At 48.6% G+C, this 14,553-nt stretch overlaps 1 protein-coding gene and 1 non-coding gene across 2 annotated transcripts; both read left to right on the forward strand.

The window, feature by feature from the left end:
* Nucleotides 1–378: 378 nt before the first annotated feature.
* Nucleotides 379–1,412, forward strand: LOC117850990 (F-box/kelch-repeat protein At3g18720). Its single transcript, XM_034732884.2, has one exon. The coding sequence runs from the start codon at nucleotides 426–428 to the stop codon at nucleotides 1,245–1,247; it is 822 nt and encodes a 273-aa protein (XP_034588775.1). The 5' UTR covers nucleotides 379–425; the 3' UTR covers nucleotides 1,248–1,412.
* Nucleotides 1,413–3,746: 2,334 nt separating this feature from the next.
* On the forward strand, nucleotides 3,747–6,385 carry LOC117849012 (uncharacterized). Its single transcript, XR_011897681.1, has 3 exons — nucleotides 3,747–5,167; nucleotides 5,804–5,887; nucleotides 5,931–6,385. It is a non-coding gene; the product is annotated as an uncharacterized protein (transcript).
* The last annotated feature ends 8,168 nt before the right edge of the window (nucleotides 6,386–14,553 follow it).

The following is a 14,553-nucleotide window of genomic DNA, read 5'->3' on the forward strand; positions in this document are numbered from 1 at the left end:
GGTAACTGGTGGATGGAGAAATAAAGGAGGCTGGGTGTAGAGGAATTAACGAGCAGCTGTACGAAGAATTGGGGAATGAATGGCTGGAAAAGGATCATACATAGCCGGAGGAAGATGGGTTTTGGATCAGTTTTTGTTCCCTACTTGGGCCCCGATTCCTCCAGTAGTCCAGTTTAATAGGCCAGGCCGTACGAGACCGAGACGACGTCTACACTTGGCGGAAATTGTGTGTGTTTTAGCGGTTGCAAGATGAGACTGGCCCAGCACGATCCATAAGAGACTCTTCTGCTGCTTCCTGCAATTCAGGTTGCAAATCTTCCACAAGGCGAAATAGAATCTACCCCACCGCCTCCTCCTCGCCTCGCCGGTCGCCGCTGCTCTGCCATCCACCACCAACCAAGCCTCAAACCTCCCCTCCGTCCGCCATGGACGCTCCCTTTCGAAACCTCCCCGAAGACATCCTCCGCCACATCTACGGGCTGCTCGCATGCCCCGCCGACCGCTTGGCCATGTCCCGGGTTTGCCGCCTATTTCGCGCCGCCGTCACGGGCCACTCGCCCCAAATCCGGGCCGCGCCCTTGCCGCAGCAGCTCCCGTGGCTCCTCCTCCCGCACGCCGAAGGGCCAGCCTTCGCCTGCATCCTAAGAGGCGGCGCCCTCCACCGCCTCGACGTCCCGGATGACGCACGATTCGCCCGCTACTTCGGCTGCCACAGGGGCTGCTGGCTCTTCCTCGCCTTCGGCCAAACCGAAGGGCACGCTCTCCTCAACGTCCGAACGGACCAGCGCATCTGCATCCCCAATGCCATGCGCATTGGCCGTGGTCTTGGTGAGTACCCTATGGTGATCCACGGCGTCACACTCTCCTCTTGCCCGCTTGACGAAGGCTGTATCGCCGCCACCATCGTCAGCAGCCACCCGTCCTGTCCCAAGATCACGTTCTGGCGCATCGGTGATCTTGTCGCGTCAGGAGCATTTGGGACTTCTTGGTCTTTGAGGGTGGTTGACCTCATATTCCACGACGGCAGCCTTCATTGCCTCACCCGATACGAAAGAATCCTTGTGTGCACACCAGTATTCGCTGACGATGGGCTGCTCGACGTTGGTATGGAGTTGCGCTTGCTGCCGGGCCGTGGCTACGATGGTCAGCACGTCCATGGCCGGTACATCTTGGAGTCCCGTAAGGAACTGCTTATGGTGGTCAGATTCTCTCCTTCGCCACTTGGTTTCTCCTTTAGGAATGCTTGAGTAGCAGAAATGGCGTTCTCAGTCTTGTTCCCCATTGATTAGCAGAAACGCCATTCTCAGTCTTGTGCTCCATTGAGCAGAAGAAATTAATGGCATTCTCAGTCAGTCTTATTCTCCATTGAGCAGCAGAATCACTTTAGTGGGTGGTTTTATTGGATTTCGCGAAAAATGGTTGTATTGGCCTCATCACATCAAATGCATTCAATTATGTATCATGCAGATCCACAAGCTAGTTTAGCTGGTCGCAACTATACAAGGGCAACCAAAAAAAAAAGTGCAATGTAGCAACACAAAATAATATTATCGCAAAAATTTAACAAACTGAACAAAATTTTCCCAAGCTCAAGTTTCAAACATAGTTACTGAGAGAAACCCTCATTACCAAGTGCTGAATCATCATACAGAGCAGCACTATAGCTTCGTTCTGCAAAACATCTCGTGCCATTACATGTTGTCCTATGAACATGTATTGTACATATACAGATTTTGTCACAACAATGCATGGTTTGCAAAAACATCGATCCAGATAGCTGATTTGCATTAAAAAACAAGATAGTTGATGCTGCCACCATAATGTACATAATTCAGACAGAGAACTTTACACCGTCACAATCACTGACCTTGAATATAGCAGCCTTTCCCTTTTGTTCCAGCAACCGCAGAGCATGCATTAGAATGATGCTATCAATTCCTGCAAGTTCTGCATGACAAACGAAATTAAAACGGATAAGTATACAAATGGAAACTATTCCAAGATTTGTAGTAACTATGCTCATGTAAATAGGAGGATGCTACATTTTATGGGTGTTCAATTTATTAAGTTATAATGAGCATATCCTTTTAAAAAACAGTAACACTCACCTAAAGTAGTAAGACACTTTTTTTTTTCTGAGTTCTGATCCAGAGAAAGGCTGAGTGTGACTAAAATGTCTCAGCATGGAGGAGTTTGGGGTTAAGCAGCTGTCGATGTGCGCATGGAGCATGGTAACGGTCTTATATGCGGAGGGTTCAGCACCGGCGATGTTTTCTTATGCTTTGGTGTTCGAATCCTCTAAGTTTCACTGTGCCGTTCATGCCCATGTTGTCATCGGCGGCAGACTCGTAGCTGTCGATATGGAGATGGTAGTTGGAGTCTGGCGGATTGTTTTGACCCTCCGAGGTGATTCTGATGGCTACACAGTTGGTAGGAACTGCCTTGTGAGGTTAGCCTTCCACCTTCTCGTTTGCACGTTTTGGTGTTCTTTCACTCCTCTTGCGGGTTTGCTGCTCGTCGACTAGGGTTGGCTGGTGAGGCGACCGACCATTGATCCTAGTGAAATCGAGGATGGGTCGGAGCGTTCAGTGGATAAACATCATGCTTTTCGGTGTGCTTCTTATGGCCTTCTTAAAAAGTAACTCTTCGTCGAATCGGATTCAGCCATGAGCTTCATTTTGGGTCTTCTTCATTGCGGGAGGTGGAGAAGATCTGGGTTGCGGCAACAACAGTGGGCGATGGCAACAGCTATTGGGTGCTCCTATGGTGGTCTTATATGTAATTTTCTTTTCACTCAGCGGTACCCTCTTAGGGGCTTGGATGTAAAGTACTGTATTAATAAAATCCAACCCTTTTTCTAAAAAAAGCAACCAACACGGACCCCAATAAAAAAAATGAATCGTACACTGCCCCAAATCTCCGACTTCGTTTGGATGTCGATATTGGAGGGCATGGTATTGAATTAGGTTTAATACCAAATCCACCATGGTATTGAAATGAGCACAATTCAAATTCTGCTGTTTGGATGGCCATTACATTGGCTTATGGAATCCTGTAAAGCAGCTCAATTCAATGCCTGTTTGATATACAAAAGCATGGAATTGAAATTTGGTCTTTGTTCCTATCTGCATGAACTTGTCACTCCGTGAGAAGGTGTCAAGACCGGTAGGATCTGGGCAGGAAAAACAAACGAGGAATCCAGAACTCAAGTGAAATCAGAAAGGGGAAAGAGGAATGGAGAAGAACAGCAGCTCGATTTAACTGAACATAGTCTTCAGATACAGAAGCCAGCCATGGTGGCAGCGCAACTAGAGCTACTGCTATTCTAGATATAGTTTAGGGTTCATACTCTTCGACAATAACCCCAGACCACCGGTCGGGTCCTATTACAACCCATCTAAACGGTAAAGATTAAAGGAGCTGTAACTGCTCTTACTAAGTTACTGTTAACAGTCTGAAAAACGGGTGAAACGCTACAGCGTGAGAGTGAAGCGATCTCCGCCGCTGGATGAAGGATGGACGGTTCCTTGGAAGTCGCTGAATCGTTCAATCTGTCGCCGACTTGCACTTGAGCCTTCTGAATGGATGACTGAATGGCTGGCGTCCCTCTGAATGGCGTCTGAACGTCTGTACTCCTGACAGAAGGAGAAGGGGACGCCGCCGCCCTCGTTGTTCTCGCCGGCGGAGGAAGCAGGGGAGGGGCAGCGTGGCCCCACGGCTCGCCGGCAGAGGGAGCAGGGGTGGGGCGGCGCGGCCTTGCGGCTCGCCGGCGGAGGGAGCAGGGGAGGGGGCCTACGGCTCGCCGGCTGATGGAGCAGGGGAGGGGGCCTGCGGCTCGCCGGCTGATGGAGCAGGGGAGGGGCCGCGGCAGCGGCAGCGCGACTCGTCGGCGGAGGGAGGCTGGGGAGGGGCAGCGCGGCTCGCCGGCAGACAGGGCATGGGGTGCGGCGCGCGGCATGCCGAGGGAGGGAGGAAGGAGAGGGGCGAGAGAGACGGAGGGAACGGGCGGAGGACGATTCCAACGAAAACCGAGGGGGTGGGCTCGGTATGAAGGGAGAGCGGGTGAGTGTCTCATGAATACCGATCGGCATTAGGGATGATTTCCAATTCCGAATTCGGGTGTTATCAATGTCAATTCGGCTGAGTATCTACATCCAAATGCAGTGCTAACTCTTCCGGTTCCTTCCTCTAAAAAAAAACTCTTCCAGTTCCTCGGCGGCTCGCCGTCGTCCACCCGCTCACCCGCCCGGCCACCCACCACTAGTCCACCGCCACCGGCCTCCGAGCCCCAACTACCAATCGCTCTAGTCTCGCCCCCACCTCTCCGGCACTCCCATGGCTGAGCATCGGCGCTGGACGGACGACCTCCCCGCCGACCTCATGTCCGAGATCGTCCGCCTCTTCCCGTGCGCAAAGGACCGCCGCACCATCACCACCGTCTGCCGCACATGGCGCGCGCGCGCCCAGATCCCTCCCCCGCCACCCGCGCTCCCGTGGCTCCTCCTCCCGTCCGCCGGCTCGACTCCCGTCCACTGCTTCCTCAGCGACTTCCGCGTCCGCCACGACATCGGTGCGCCCCCGCACGGCGCGCGCTACTTCGGGTCGCACGACGGCGCCTGGCTCTTCCTCGCCTACCAGACTCGCCGCCACGAGCTCCTCAACCTCCGCGACAACAGCAGCTATGCCCTCCCCGACCTGGTCCGCCAGCAGCAGAACGACCGCGACATGGTCATCCTCGCCGCCACCCTCGTCCCCGCCGGGCCACCCAAACTGCGTCGGCGCCTGCATCATCGGCAGCTGGCCGGACAACCCCGCGCTCCGGCGCTTGGCCTTCTGGCGCATGAGGTCTCTGTCGGCCAAGCCCGACTGGTTACCTCCAGTGGATTTCGAGGTTGAGGACGTCGTGTATCATGGCGTCGCCTTCCATTTCCTCACCAGAGGCGAACACATCCGCGTGTGCGAGCCGGTTCTCGGTGAAGGTGGGCGGATGCTGTTACTTCCCGAGCTGAAGTTCTTGCAGCCAGAGGGGCGCAACTACGACGGACTCGTCGTCCGTGCTCGCTACCTCGTGGCGTCCGGCGGGGAACTGCTGATGGTCGTCAGGTTCGCTCCTCAACCTCTGTTGCTTTTTTTTTTGAAAAGGACGCAGGAGCACTGCTCATTTATTTAAGAGGGAGAAGTTCAAGGTTACATGAAATGCAATATTACATAAAAGAAGTTTAACTCGAGTCTTAAGCATCTAAACGAATTAAGATATACCGCCCAGTGAAGGGCGCCCACAGGCACGTCTTCGCAGCTCAACATCTTTCTGGATTCTCATCAAAATCTGTGATGGTCGTAGTTCCTGATTTGGAAAGATTCTCCTATTCCTCTCATTCCATATGTGCCATGCTGTGATTGTCATGAGAGCGGCTTTTGAACGTCGTTGCTTTGTGCTCAAGTTCTTCAGCTGTCCTTGCCACCATTCTTGCACTTCCTTATCATCTTGAGTTGGAGTAGAAACATGTCCATCCGTCCATGTGCCTACCAAGAACCAAACTTGCTTTGCATAGCTGCATTGCAAACATAAGTGAGTAGCCGTCTCCAATTCTTGGTCACACAACGGGCAGATGGTGTTTACTTGTCAATTTCTCACGAGCATCTTGTCTGCTGTCAAGATCTTACTTTGCACCAACAACCAGACAAAGAACTTGTGTTTGGACTCAATGTGTGCCTTCCAGATAGTGTCTGCATCTATTGTGGTGTATGTACCTGCAAACTGAGCTTCATAGTGTCTGCATCTGTTGCTGACTTCGTCGTTCAGGGTGTTCCGGGCCCGGCTCAGATTCCCCAGTCCGACGATGACGACGAGGAGGATGAGGATCAGGACATGGACATCGAGCAGGAGGTGGACGATGAGGACGATCAGGTCGCCGAGGTAGACGATCAAGGCGAGGAGGTTGAGTACACCTGGTGCTGGGGCGAGCTGGACACGCTGGGTGCTGTTCGTGGGGAGAGGCTGCTCCAGATCCTACGAGGTGGCCCAGTACCCGGGGTTCAAGGCTGGCATCTACTTCTTGGATGATCGGAGCTTCTACGACGAGGGGATGATGTTCCGTGGTGTCAATGAGAAGCAGTATCCCTGCAACGACAACGGGAAGTGGTCAGAAGGACCACCTCCTGGTATCAAAGGCTACGCCCCGCAGGACAGTTCGAACAACTGCTCTCCTCCGGCATGGCTTCTCCCTTGAGACGGCAAGTTTTTGGCTACGAAACTCCAGTTCATGAGTTTCAGATGTACTGATGTTTGCGTGCGATTGACGATGTGAAATTGCCATGTTGATCGGGCAGCTGCTTATTGCATTTGCTATTAGATTGTTGCCGAAAGCCTGAAGACAGTTGCTGATTGCAGAACAGTGAGATTGTTGTTCAGATCCATGTGTTTCATTTGTCATGCCTTGTTAGTTGTTACTACTTTCTTGTTCTTTGTGGCACTCTATCAGTTCACGTAATTGAAAACAGAAATGGTTGCCGATATAGGTTTTTTGTGTCAGGTGATTAATGGAGAATCCAGTTTGGAACTTTGTGTGCTAGCGACCAGAATGTTTCCTTATTGTTTCACAAACTAGCATGGAACTGGAGTAATATGAATGGGAGCTGAACTTACTGAGATGCAGAGTTGTTAATACCCATGAAGTCATCTGAACCTACCCTCACCCTCCACAAGTTTCATAAACTTCATTTATTTTATGAATTAATAACTAGCTTGATGTTCATGTCATGAAATGCAGTACATATTCCTGTCGAATTTAAATGGATAGTTGTGCCTGAAAATGGGCATGTTGGTAGGTAGCATATTCTTGATAAATCGTGTGCATTTCTTCTTTGAAGAAAGATGATTTTGCGTGGCATCTGAACTTCGATTCTGTGGCCAACTGCATTTCCCTGCCTCATTTGCAACCCATAGGCTTGACGTTATGCTGAATCGCAGAATCCGTTATGCCGATGAGTCTCTTACTTGTGTTTTATTAGTGTTGAATATACCACTCACTACGGGAAACAGAACCTTTGCCGAGTGCTCCGGGCACTCGGCAAAGGCCTAAAAACACTCGGCAAAGCCTTTGCCGAGTGTAACACTCGGCAAAGAGCACACGGCAAATTTTGTGTCGGCAAAGACTAGTTCGCCGAGTGTCAAAACTCGAACACTCGGCAAACATGTTGCCGACGGCCAAAAAACACTCGGCGAAAAGATGTACTCGGCGAATTGCGGACTGACGGCGTCGGGTAACGGCGGGTTTGCCGAGTACCAAACGGGAGGCACTCGGCAAACACCGGGTCTTTGCCGAGTGCCAACACTCGGCAAAGACCGGGAGTTTGCCGAGTGTCAGGCGCCTGGCACTCGGCAAACACGGTCCCTTTGCCGAGTGCCGGCTCCCGGGCACTCGGCAAAGCCGGCGCCTTTTGCCGTGTGCCGGGTCCCGGGCACTCGGCAAACCGGCCCCCTTTGCCGAGTGCCCTGACCGTAGCACTCGGCAAACAATGCCCCTTTGCCGAGTGCCTTGACCATAGCACTCGGCAAAGGACCTTTCCTCCACTTGGGAACGCCCCCTTTGCCGAGTGTTAAGTCCAAAACACTCGGCAAAGGCCCCTCTTTGCCGAGTGCCTTGACCATAGTATGCCGAGTGTGCCCCCTGGCACTCGGCATATAAGCCAGTTTGCCGAGTGTCCCATCACGACACTCGGCAAACTAGTAGGTTTGCCGAGTGTCCTCCGTCGACACTCGGCAAACAACTAACGTCCGTCACGGTTCCGACCGGACGGCGCACGTGCAGGGCAGGTGCTCAATAGTTCGCCGAGTGTCTTATGTTTGCCGAGTGTCGACGGGGTTTTGCCGAGTGTTTTCTTATTCGGCACTCGGCAAATCGCTTTGTCGCCGAGTGCATTGTGTTTGCCGAGTGTTATGAGCAATACACTCGGCAAACGGGGTCTTCGCCGAGTGCCCGCATTATTGCACTCGGCGAAACAATTACACTCGGCGAATTTAGTCTTTCCCGTAGTGACTGCGTCTACATGTCGGTTGCTATTTAATTCATAGCAGTTTGGGCATGCATTGCTTACCTCTGTCAGTGGTCCTTATCGCAGTCCTGCTTCGTTTTGCCCTCTCTGAGCTTGTGAGTTTGTGAGGTGAACCATCCTTTTTTTTTCGAACTGCGCCTGTAGTATGGCTGTATAGATCCAGGGAGGCGTAGGTGACCTCCGGTCTTCGAGGTGGCATTCTTTTATTTTCTTTGTCCGGTCTTTTGTATTTGCAAATCGAAGGCTGCTCTACGAGTTTTGGTAGTATTTGTTTCCACACTTCCCAGGGATTTTAGTTCAAAAAACCCTACCCAAACGTTTACCCTACCCACTTCCAGGCATTCAACATTATAGCTTCATCGTCTTGGTTTTGTTTTTATTTTTTGTGGCGGAATTCTTTCTTTTTTCAGGACAAGCTTCGTGTAACACCTTGCAAGCAAGCTTTTTACACGTCCAAGCGCCGTCGTAGGCTGCAATTTAGGCCTAATTAAATCGGCCTTCAGTAACTTCTAGTGGGTCTACATTGGGTCCAGGCCATTCGACCCAACACAATTCCGGTCCGATTAGCCCAAGCAACCTGCGTGCTTTCCAGCAAAACTCATGCCAGCTAGCAACAACGCTCCTCTCGCCTTGGCTTCCCAGTCCACCGCCACCGGGAAGTGGTCAGAAGGGCCGCCTCCAGTTGTCCAGCTCTGCCCGCCGCAGAACCCTTCGAACCACTCTCCTCCGGCTTGGCTTCTCCCTTGAGACGAGCAGACGGCAGGTTTTTCTTCGCTATGACCTTCCAGTTCATTAGTTTGTGATGCGCTGATGTTTGAGTGCCGCGTGCGATACATGATGTGGGAGTTGTGGTGTTGATCAGATAGTTGCTGATTGCGTTGAGTGTGAGATTGTTTCTGAATGTTGGTGTTGCCTGTCAGTTTGAGTTTGTAGATGGAAAACATATGTGTTTCATTTGTAGTTGGTAATCGCTACTCCGTACAACAATTCCTGTACTTCGTGGCACTTCCAAGTTTTTGAATTTACATATCTGAATACAGAAAATTGTTGGCTGGTTGACGTTTAAGACATTCTTGTGTGAGGACATTAATTGTGAATCCACTTTGAGAATTTGTGTGCTGGTGAGAAGATTGTTTCCTTGTGATTCTACCCTAGTAATATTCTTGGAAGATGAACCTATGCAATTCAGCATTCTGATTTTATTTCCATTGGCACTGTGACAGGGTACTGCAGGCGAGTGCCTATGCTAGAACAGAAGGGATGCAAAATCTGGGAAGACTGTCTTATATTTTTTTACTAGTCTCCTCAAGTGTTAATTTTGTTTGCTTACAAGCTTATTTGTTTTTGCTGTATTTACTGTGTGATCTCTGATTCTCATCTGTGCATGACACTGGTTGTTTAACACTAGCAGAAGTAGACTGCATTTGTTCTTTATAATTGGTTGGCATGGAAATGTACAAGATGACAGTTGCTACTATCTCTGTCTCTCTCTCTCATAGTTTGTTCATTGTTCTTTCCATGGATATATACCATATGGTATAAATCGTTGTGAATATTCACGAAATGTACAAGCTAATCTGTTTATTGATTTTTTTTTCTCGGTTCACAATGTAGAACATAAAATTTTGAGTCAGATGTTAATTTTCAAGAAGTGGCTCTTATTTAATTGCGGAATTGCTAGTTTAATATTCATGTCATGAAGTGCCTTACTCCTTCCATTTAAATTTAAATGGACAGTTCAATGTGAACATTGGTGTGTTGGCACATGTACATTCTTGACAGACTATATTGTGTTTTGTGAGTTTATCCACCCCTTACACGAAGAGGATTTGCATGACATTTGAATTTTGATTCTGAGGCAAACACTATACTCTATCTCTATGCACAGTCCTGTATGATGTTACTGAATACTGAAGTTTTGAGAGGCTTGAGGTTCTGATGGATTTCAGAATACACAGAGATATGCTGATGAGCTTGTTACCTATTGCTTAATTATCTGTTGAAAAATGGAAGACCGCATGAATGCAGCTCACAATCCAACCTCGTTTTATTATCAGCATTCTGGGCTTTCATTGCTTACCACTGTATTCAATATGATAATACAGTGTAGAAAGTGATTGTTACTTGCTAGTTGTTAGTACTTTGCTTTTCATGATGGACCCACTCATTGCATGACATGGAAGCTGATTTTGCTTAGTTTAACTAACTGAAGTACAGTTGTGTGTGGGAGATGCAACTGGATAAGTTGGTGCCTCTTCTTAGGCTCTATGCACAAGGAACACTGAAGATCCTGTCCAGCCTTTCTTGGATTATACATTACTGATATGACTGAACTTCGTTCTCGTTCCTCAGCTCAGTCCTACGCTATGTCCACGATGCAGATTGTTCTGCATTTTGCGGTGTTGCGCACATGATTACTGATGCAAAAATCAGTAAGCCTAGTAATGCTTAATGGGAACTATATGATGCTATTCTCTCAGTGGTAAGCAGTACTTGTCATGGTATTCGTGCTCTGCATTTTCAGTTTTTGCTTGCTTTTTTCTGAACTCGTGAGGTGAAGCACTTAGATTTTTAACTGAACTTGTAAGGTAACTTGCATTCTCTATTCCAATTGATGGGATGCGAATAAGAAGATTACCAGTAAACACTGAAGCAGTACTACAGTGGTAGGTATCCAAGAGCAATTGTTCAGCAATGAGGGGTATGTAATTATGTATACATAATTGGTCAACCGTTACTTCTCATACAGTAACACTCACAACTGCAGAGAGTTTGGCTTTAGCAAATGACGTGAGTTCAGCTTCGCGCTGATCCAGCACCTGAATCCCTGGCAGCTAAGTGGGAATGCCCTTGCTTACTGCAGTCCAGACCTTGGGGGTCATGACGATCGAAGAAGGTGTGTCGCTCTAGGCTAGCCGTGAAGATGAACACATCGAAGCGGTGGAGCCTATCGCACTACATCAAAAATGATTTGTACTAGCTCAGAGGCAAATTAGCATGCTGACGGGCGTGATTGGCATCCATCAGCATAAAGGTTTCTCGGCAGGCGAACCAAGCACCCACCAGCGCAGATCACCCCATCCGTGCTGGCGCTAAGCTTATATTGCCCGCCAGCACAGAGGCCACTGTGCTGGCGGTCATCCTAAGCCCACCGCCACCACAGAGGGGGTGATCTGTTCTGGCGGTTAGCTTATGTCACCCGTCAGCACAGCTATCACCATAAATGCTCTGTTCATCTTCTTCTCCAGACAACCTTCCATTTGGAGCTTCCCCGAGAGGAGCTTGAGAAAAGCTCCAAAAAATACTAAATCTAAGGGGGAAGATTTTGCTCTTGATTTCCTTGGAGGAGGTGGCTATATAAGGTGAGTTTATGCCATTACAACTATCCTTTTGAACTTCTATCCATCATATCTAGCTTTATTAGCTTGTCATTTAGATCTAAATCTACAACTAGGGGAGAGAGAGGAGGGAAGAGAGAAAAAAAACTAGAAATGAATTATTTTTGAATAAAATTCTATAGTCATATTATAACCATTGCAATGTTATGTTTGTCATTTTAATATAATATAGAATTGAGTTTGATTATATTTTTTCTTTTTATTAATTATTGCCTCCATAGTTTTAATTAATGAAGTTGATTATTCTCATTTAGGGTAATATAGAATTGATTTTTATTATATTTTCCGTACTTATTAATTATTACCTCCATAGTTTCAATTAATGAATTTGATTGAATTAATATATAATTGAGTTTGATTTTTTTTTCATTCTTTTTATGAATTATTACATCCTAGGTTTGGGCCCTGTTTGTATCCGCTTATTTCCCGCTTATTGGTAGAAATAAGCGATAAACCCACCCAAACGCCTTGTTTATTTCCCGCTTGTCACGTAAGCCGTTTAGTTGAAAATCTGGAATAGAACTAGCACCCAGCTTATCTCGTACGCGGGTCTGGAGACGCTTCTGGGGCAAGCGGACCATTTTTTCCCTAGGTACCCTCGGCCACCGACGCCTCCAGGCGTCCGCCCCCACGCCTCCCGCAACCACCGCTGCTCCAGATCCCGCCGCCGCCGCTTGGGTCGCCCAGCCCGCCTCCCTACCTTCATCGGGCTTGGCCCCCACCGCGCCTCCCGCAACCACAGTCGCTCCTGCAGATCCCGGCGCCGCCGCTCCTGCAGATCCCGGCGCCGCCCCCCTGCAGATCCCGGCGCCGCCGCTCGGGTCGGCTGGCCCGCCTCCCTACCTCCGCTGGCCGCCCCTGCCAGGCCCCCGCCGCCGGCCGCCCTGCCGCCTGCGCTCCGCCCCTGCCGCGGGCCGCCCCTGCCGCCTGCGCTCCGCCCCCGCCGCGGGCCGCCCCTGCCGCCTGGGCGCCGCCCCCGCCGCCGGACGCCCCTGCCCCCTGGGATCCGCCCCCACCACCGGACGCCCCTACCGCCTGGGCGCCGTCCCCGCCGTCGGATGCCCCTGCCACCTGGGCGCCGTCCCCGCCGCCGGACGCCCCTGCCGCCGGATGCCCCTGCCGCCTGGCTCGGTGAAGTGTTGCGGCCGCCCCTGCCGCGTGGCTCGGTGAACAAGTTTTGAGGGTAAGAAAGTGTTGAGTGTAAGAAAAGCTATCAACTAGTATTGAATACCTACAGCAATAGGAAGATTACAGAACTTGATAGTGTTGGATTGTTTCAATGCCAAGCTATCAACTTTACCAAAGGGCATAGCTAAACTTAAAAGGATGAGGTACTTGTATGCTTGTACACTTCCTAGCAGTGCTGAAATTGCACCAGCTGAAGGACCCAAGCGTGCCTAATGGCATAAGACACCTGACAGGGAATATTTCTCTCCAGTGTGTTAAAGCTAGCTTAGAGACCTTGAGCAACGTCGGAGCTTTGACAAATTAAGGACATTTTCGGTCTCGGAAGTGTTGCATATATTTGATTAATTGCTCTAGGTTGTATTCCATGGCTGCGGATGATTGTTATTTATGCTAACATGTCAAATTTGTCTGTAGATCAATTTCGTATGTTCAATCATTTACTTCCCCTATAAAGATAGAGTACTTGCAATTTGCCAAACCTATCCATTAATTCAATTAACTACATTTCTTTTTCACGACTTATGCGTAACCTTTCTACTTGGTGGTTTAAATGAAGTCATTAAATCTTTTTTCATTTTACATTGGAGTCTCTTTGGAGCTGTATGATGATAGAGTAGCTCATAACAATTTTATGCATGCGTGCAGTTGCTGCAGAGGATCTGGATAGCTGTAGCTGCTACGACTGCAAGGCCGCCAACAAATAGCAAGGTAAAATTTGTGTCACTTCTTGATGGATTGCTAAAATGACAGATTGTGGGTTGTATGGTCAGTGAACAAGCTTGTAGATTTGTATTTAATTCTACAATACTGTAATCAAATTTTAGATGGAAAAGTCGTCAAAGATTGTGGCAAAATGGGATTCATTTGCCGCGAAAGCTTTCAATGATATTTGTGTGGAAGAAGTACTTGCTTTCAATCGACCGCAACAATATTTGAATGCGGTGGGATATGCAAACCTTCTTAGAAAGTTTTATGAGCGTACCAAGAGGCCATACGGTGAGAGTCAAATGAAGAATAGGTGGGATATATTGAAAAAAATGTATACCCAATGGAAGACTTTGAACTTGAGATCAACCGGATTGGGGAGAGATCCTGTTACTGGTTGTATTGTGGCTGATGATGAATGGTGGGAAGAACAAAATAAGGTGAGCCCACTAACAATCATACTAGAGATATAGTTCACATACACGCTGTTTGTTTTTTTTGAATTGGAGTATAATAGCATGCTGTTTTGGTGATATTTTACAGGCTATGCCAGGTTGTATCCGGTTCAGAATAGCTCCGCTTGAATATGAGGATCAGATGCGAATCATGTTTGAATCGGTCATTGTTACAAATGAAACTTGATATGTTCCAAGTGGTGATGGAAACATTGATGTTGATGAACATGATGTTGTTGATGTTGAGGGCAACAATGATAGGGAGGCACATAAGGCCCCATCCAGTTCTGAGCGGAGGGCTTCAAAAAGGCTAGCTCCTAGTTCCCCTAAAGGAAAGAAGAAGAAGACTTTTAGAGACCAGTGCATGAAGCGGTTGGTCGATGCATATGAGTTGAAAGCTCAAAGTAGTAAACATTCAGCTACTTCACAAGTTGTTGATCACGTGTTGGATCAAGTCATTAAGGATGGGGCTGAGGAGGGGAGTGATGAACACTTCTATGCCACACAAATTCTTCAAAAAAAGAAAAACCGTGATGTGTTCATTACATTGAAGACACCAAATGGGAGGTTGAATTGGCTGAGGAGGGCTTGGGAGATAAGGAAGAAGCACTAGGGTGTTGCATTAGTGTGCCATTTCTCTTTCATTTCTCTTATGTTGTGTGATACATAATTTCAATTTTCTAAGTATGCTATGTGAGACTATGAACCTTCTATTAGTTGTGTTGTAACAATAAAAATTCATCTGATGACTT

The sequence above is a fragment of the Setaria viridis genome, chromosome 3 (assembly GCF_005286985.2).
Source record: "Setaria viridis chromosome 3, Setaria_viridis_v4.0, whole genome shotgun sequence".
Classification (NCBI taxonomy): domain Eukaryota; kingdom Viridiplantae; phylum Streptophyta; class Magnoliopsida; order Poales; family Poaceae; genus Setaria; species Setaria viridis.

Excerpts from the sequence above, each read along its gene's own strand:
- LOC117850990 (XM_034732884.2), top strand. The coding sequence starts at position 426 with ATGGACGCTCCCTTTCGAAACCTCCCCGAAGACATCCTCCGCCACATC.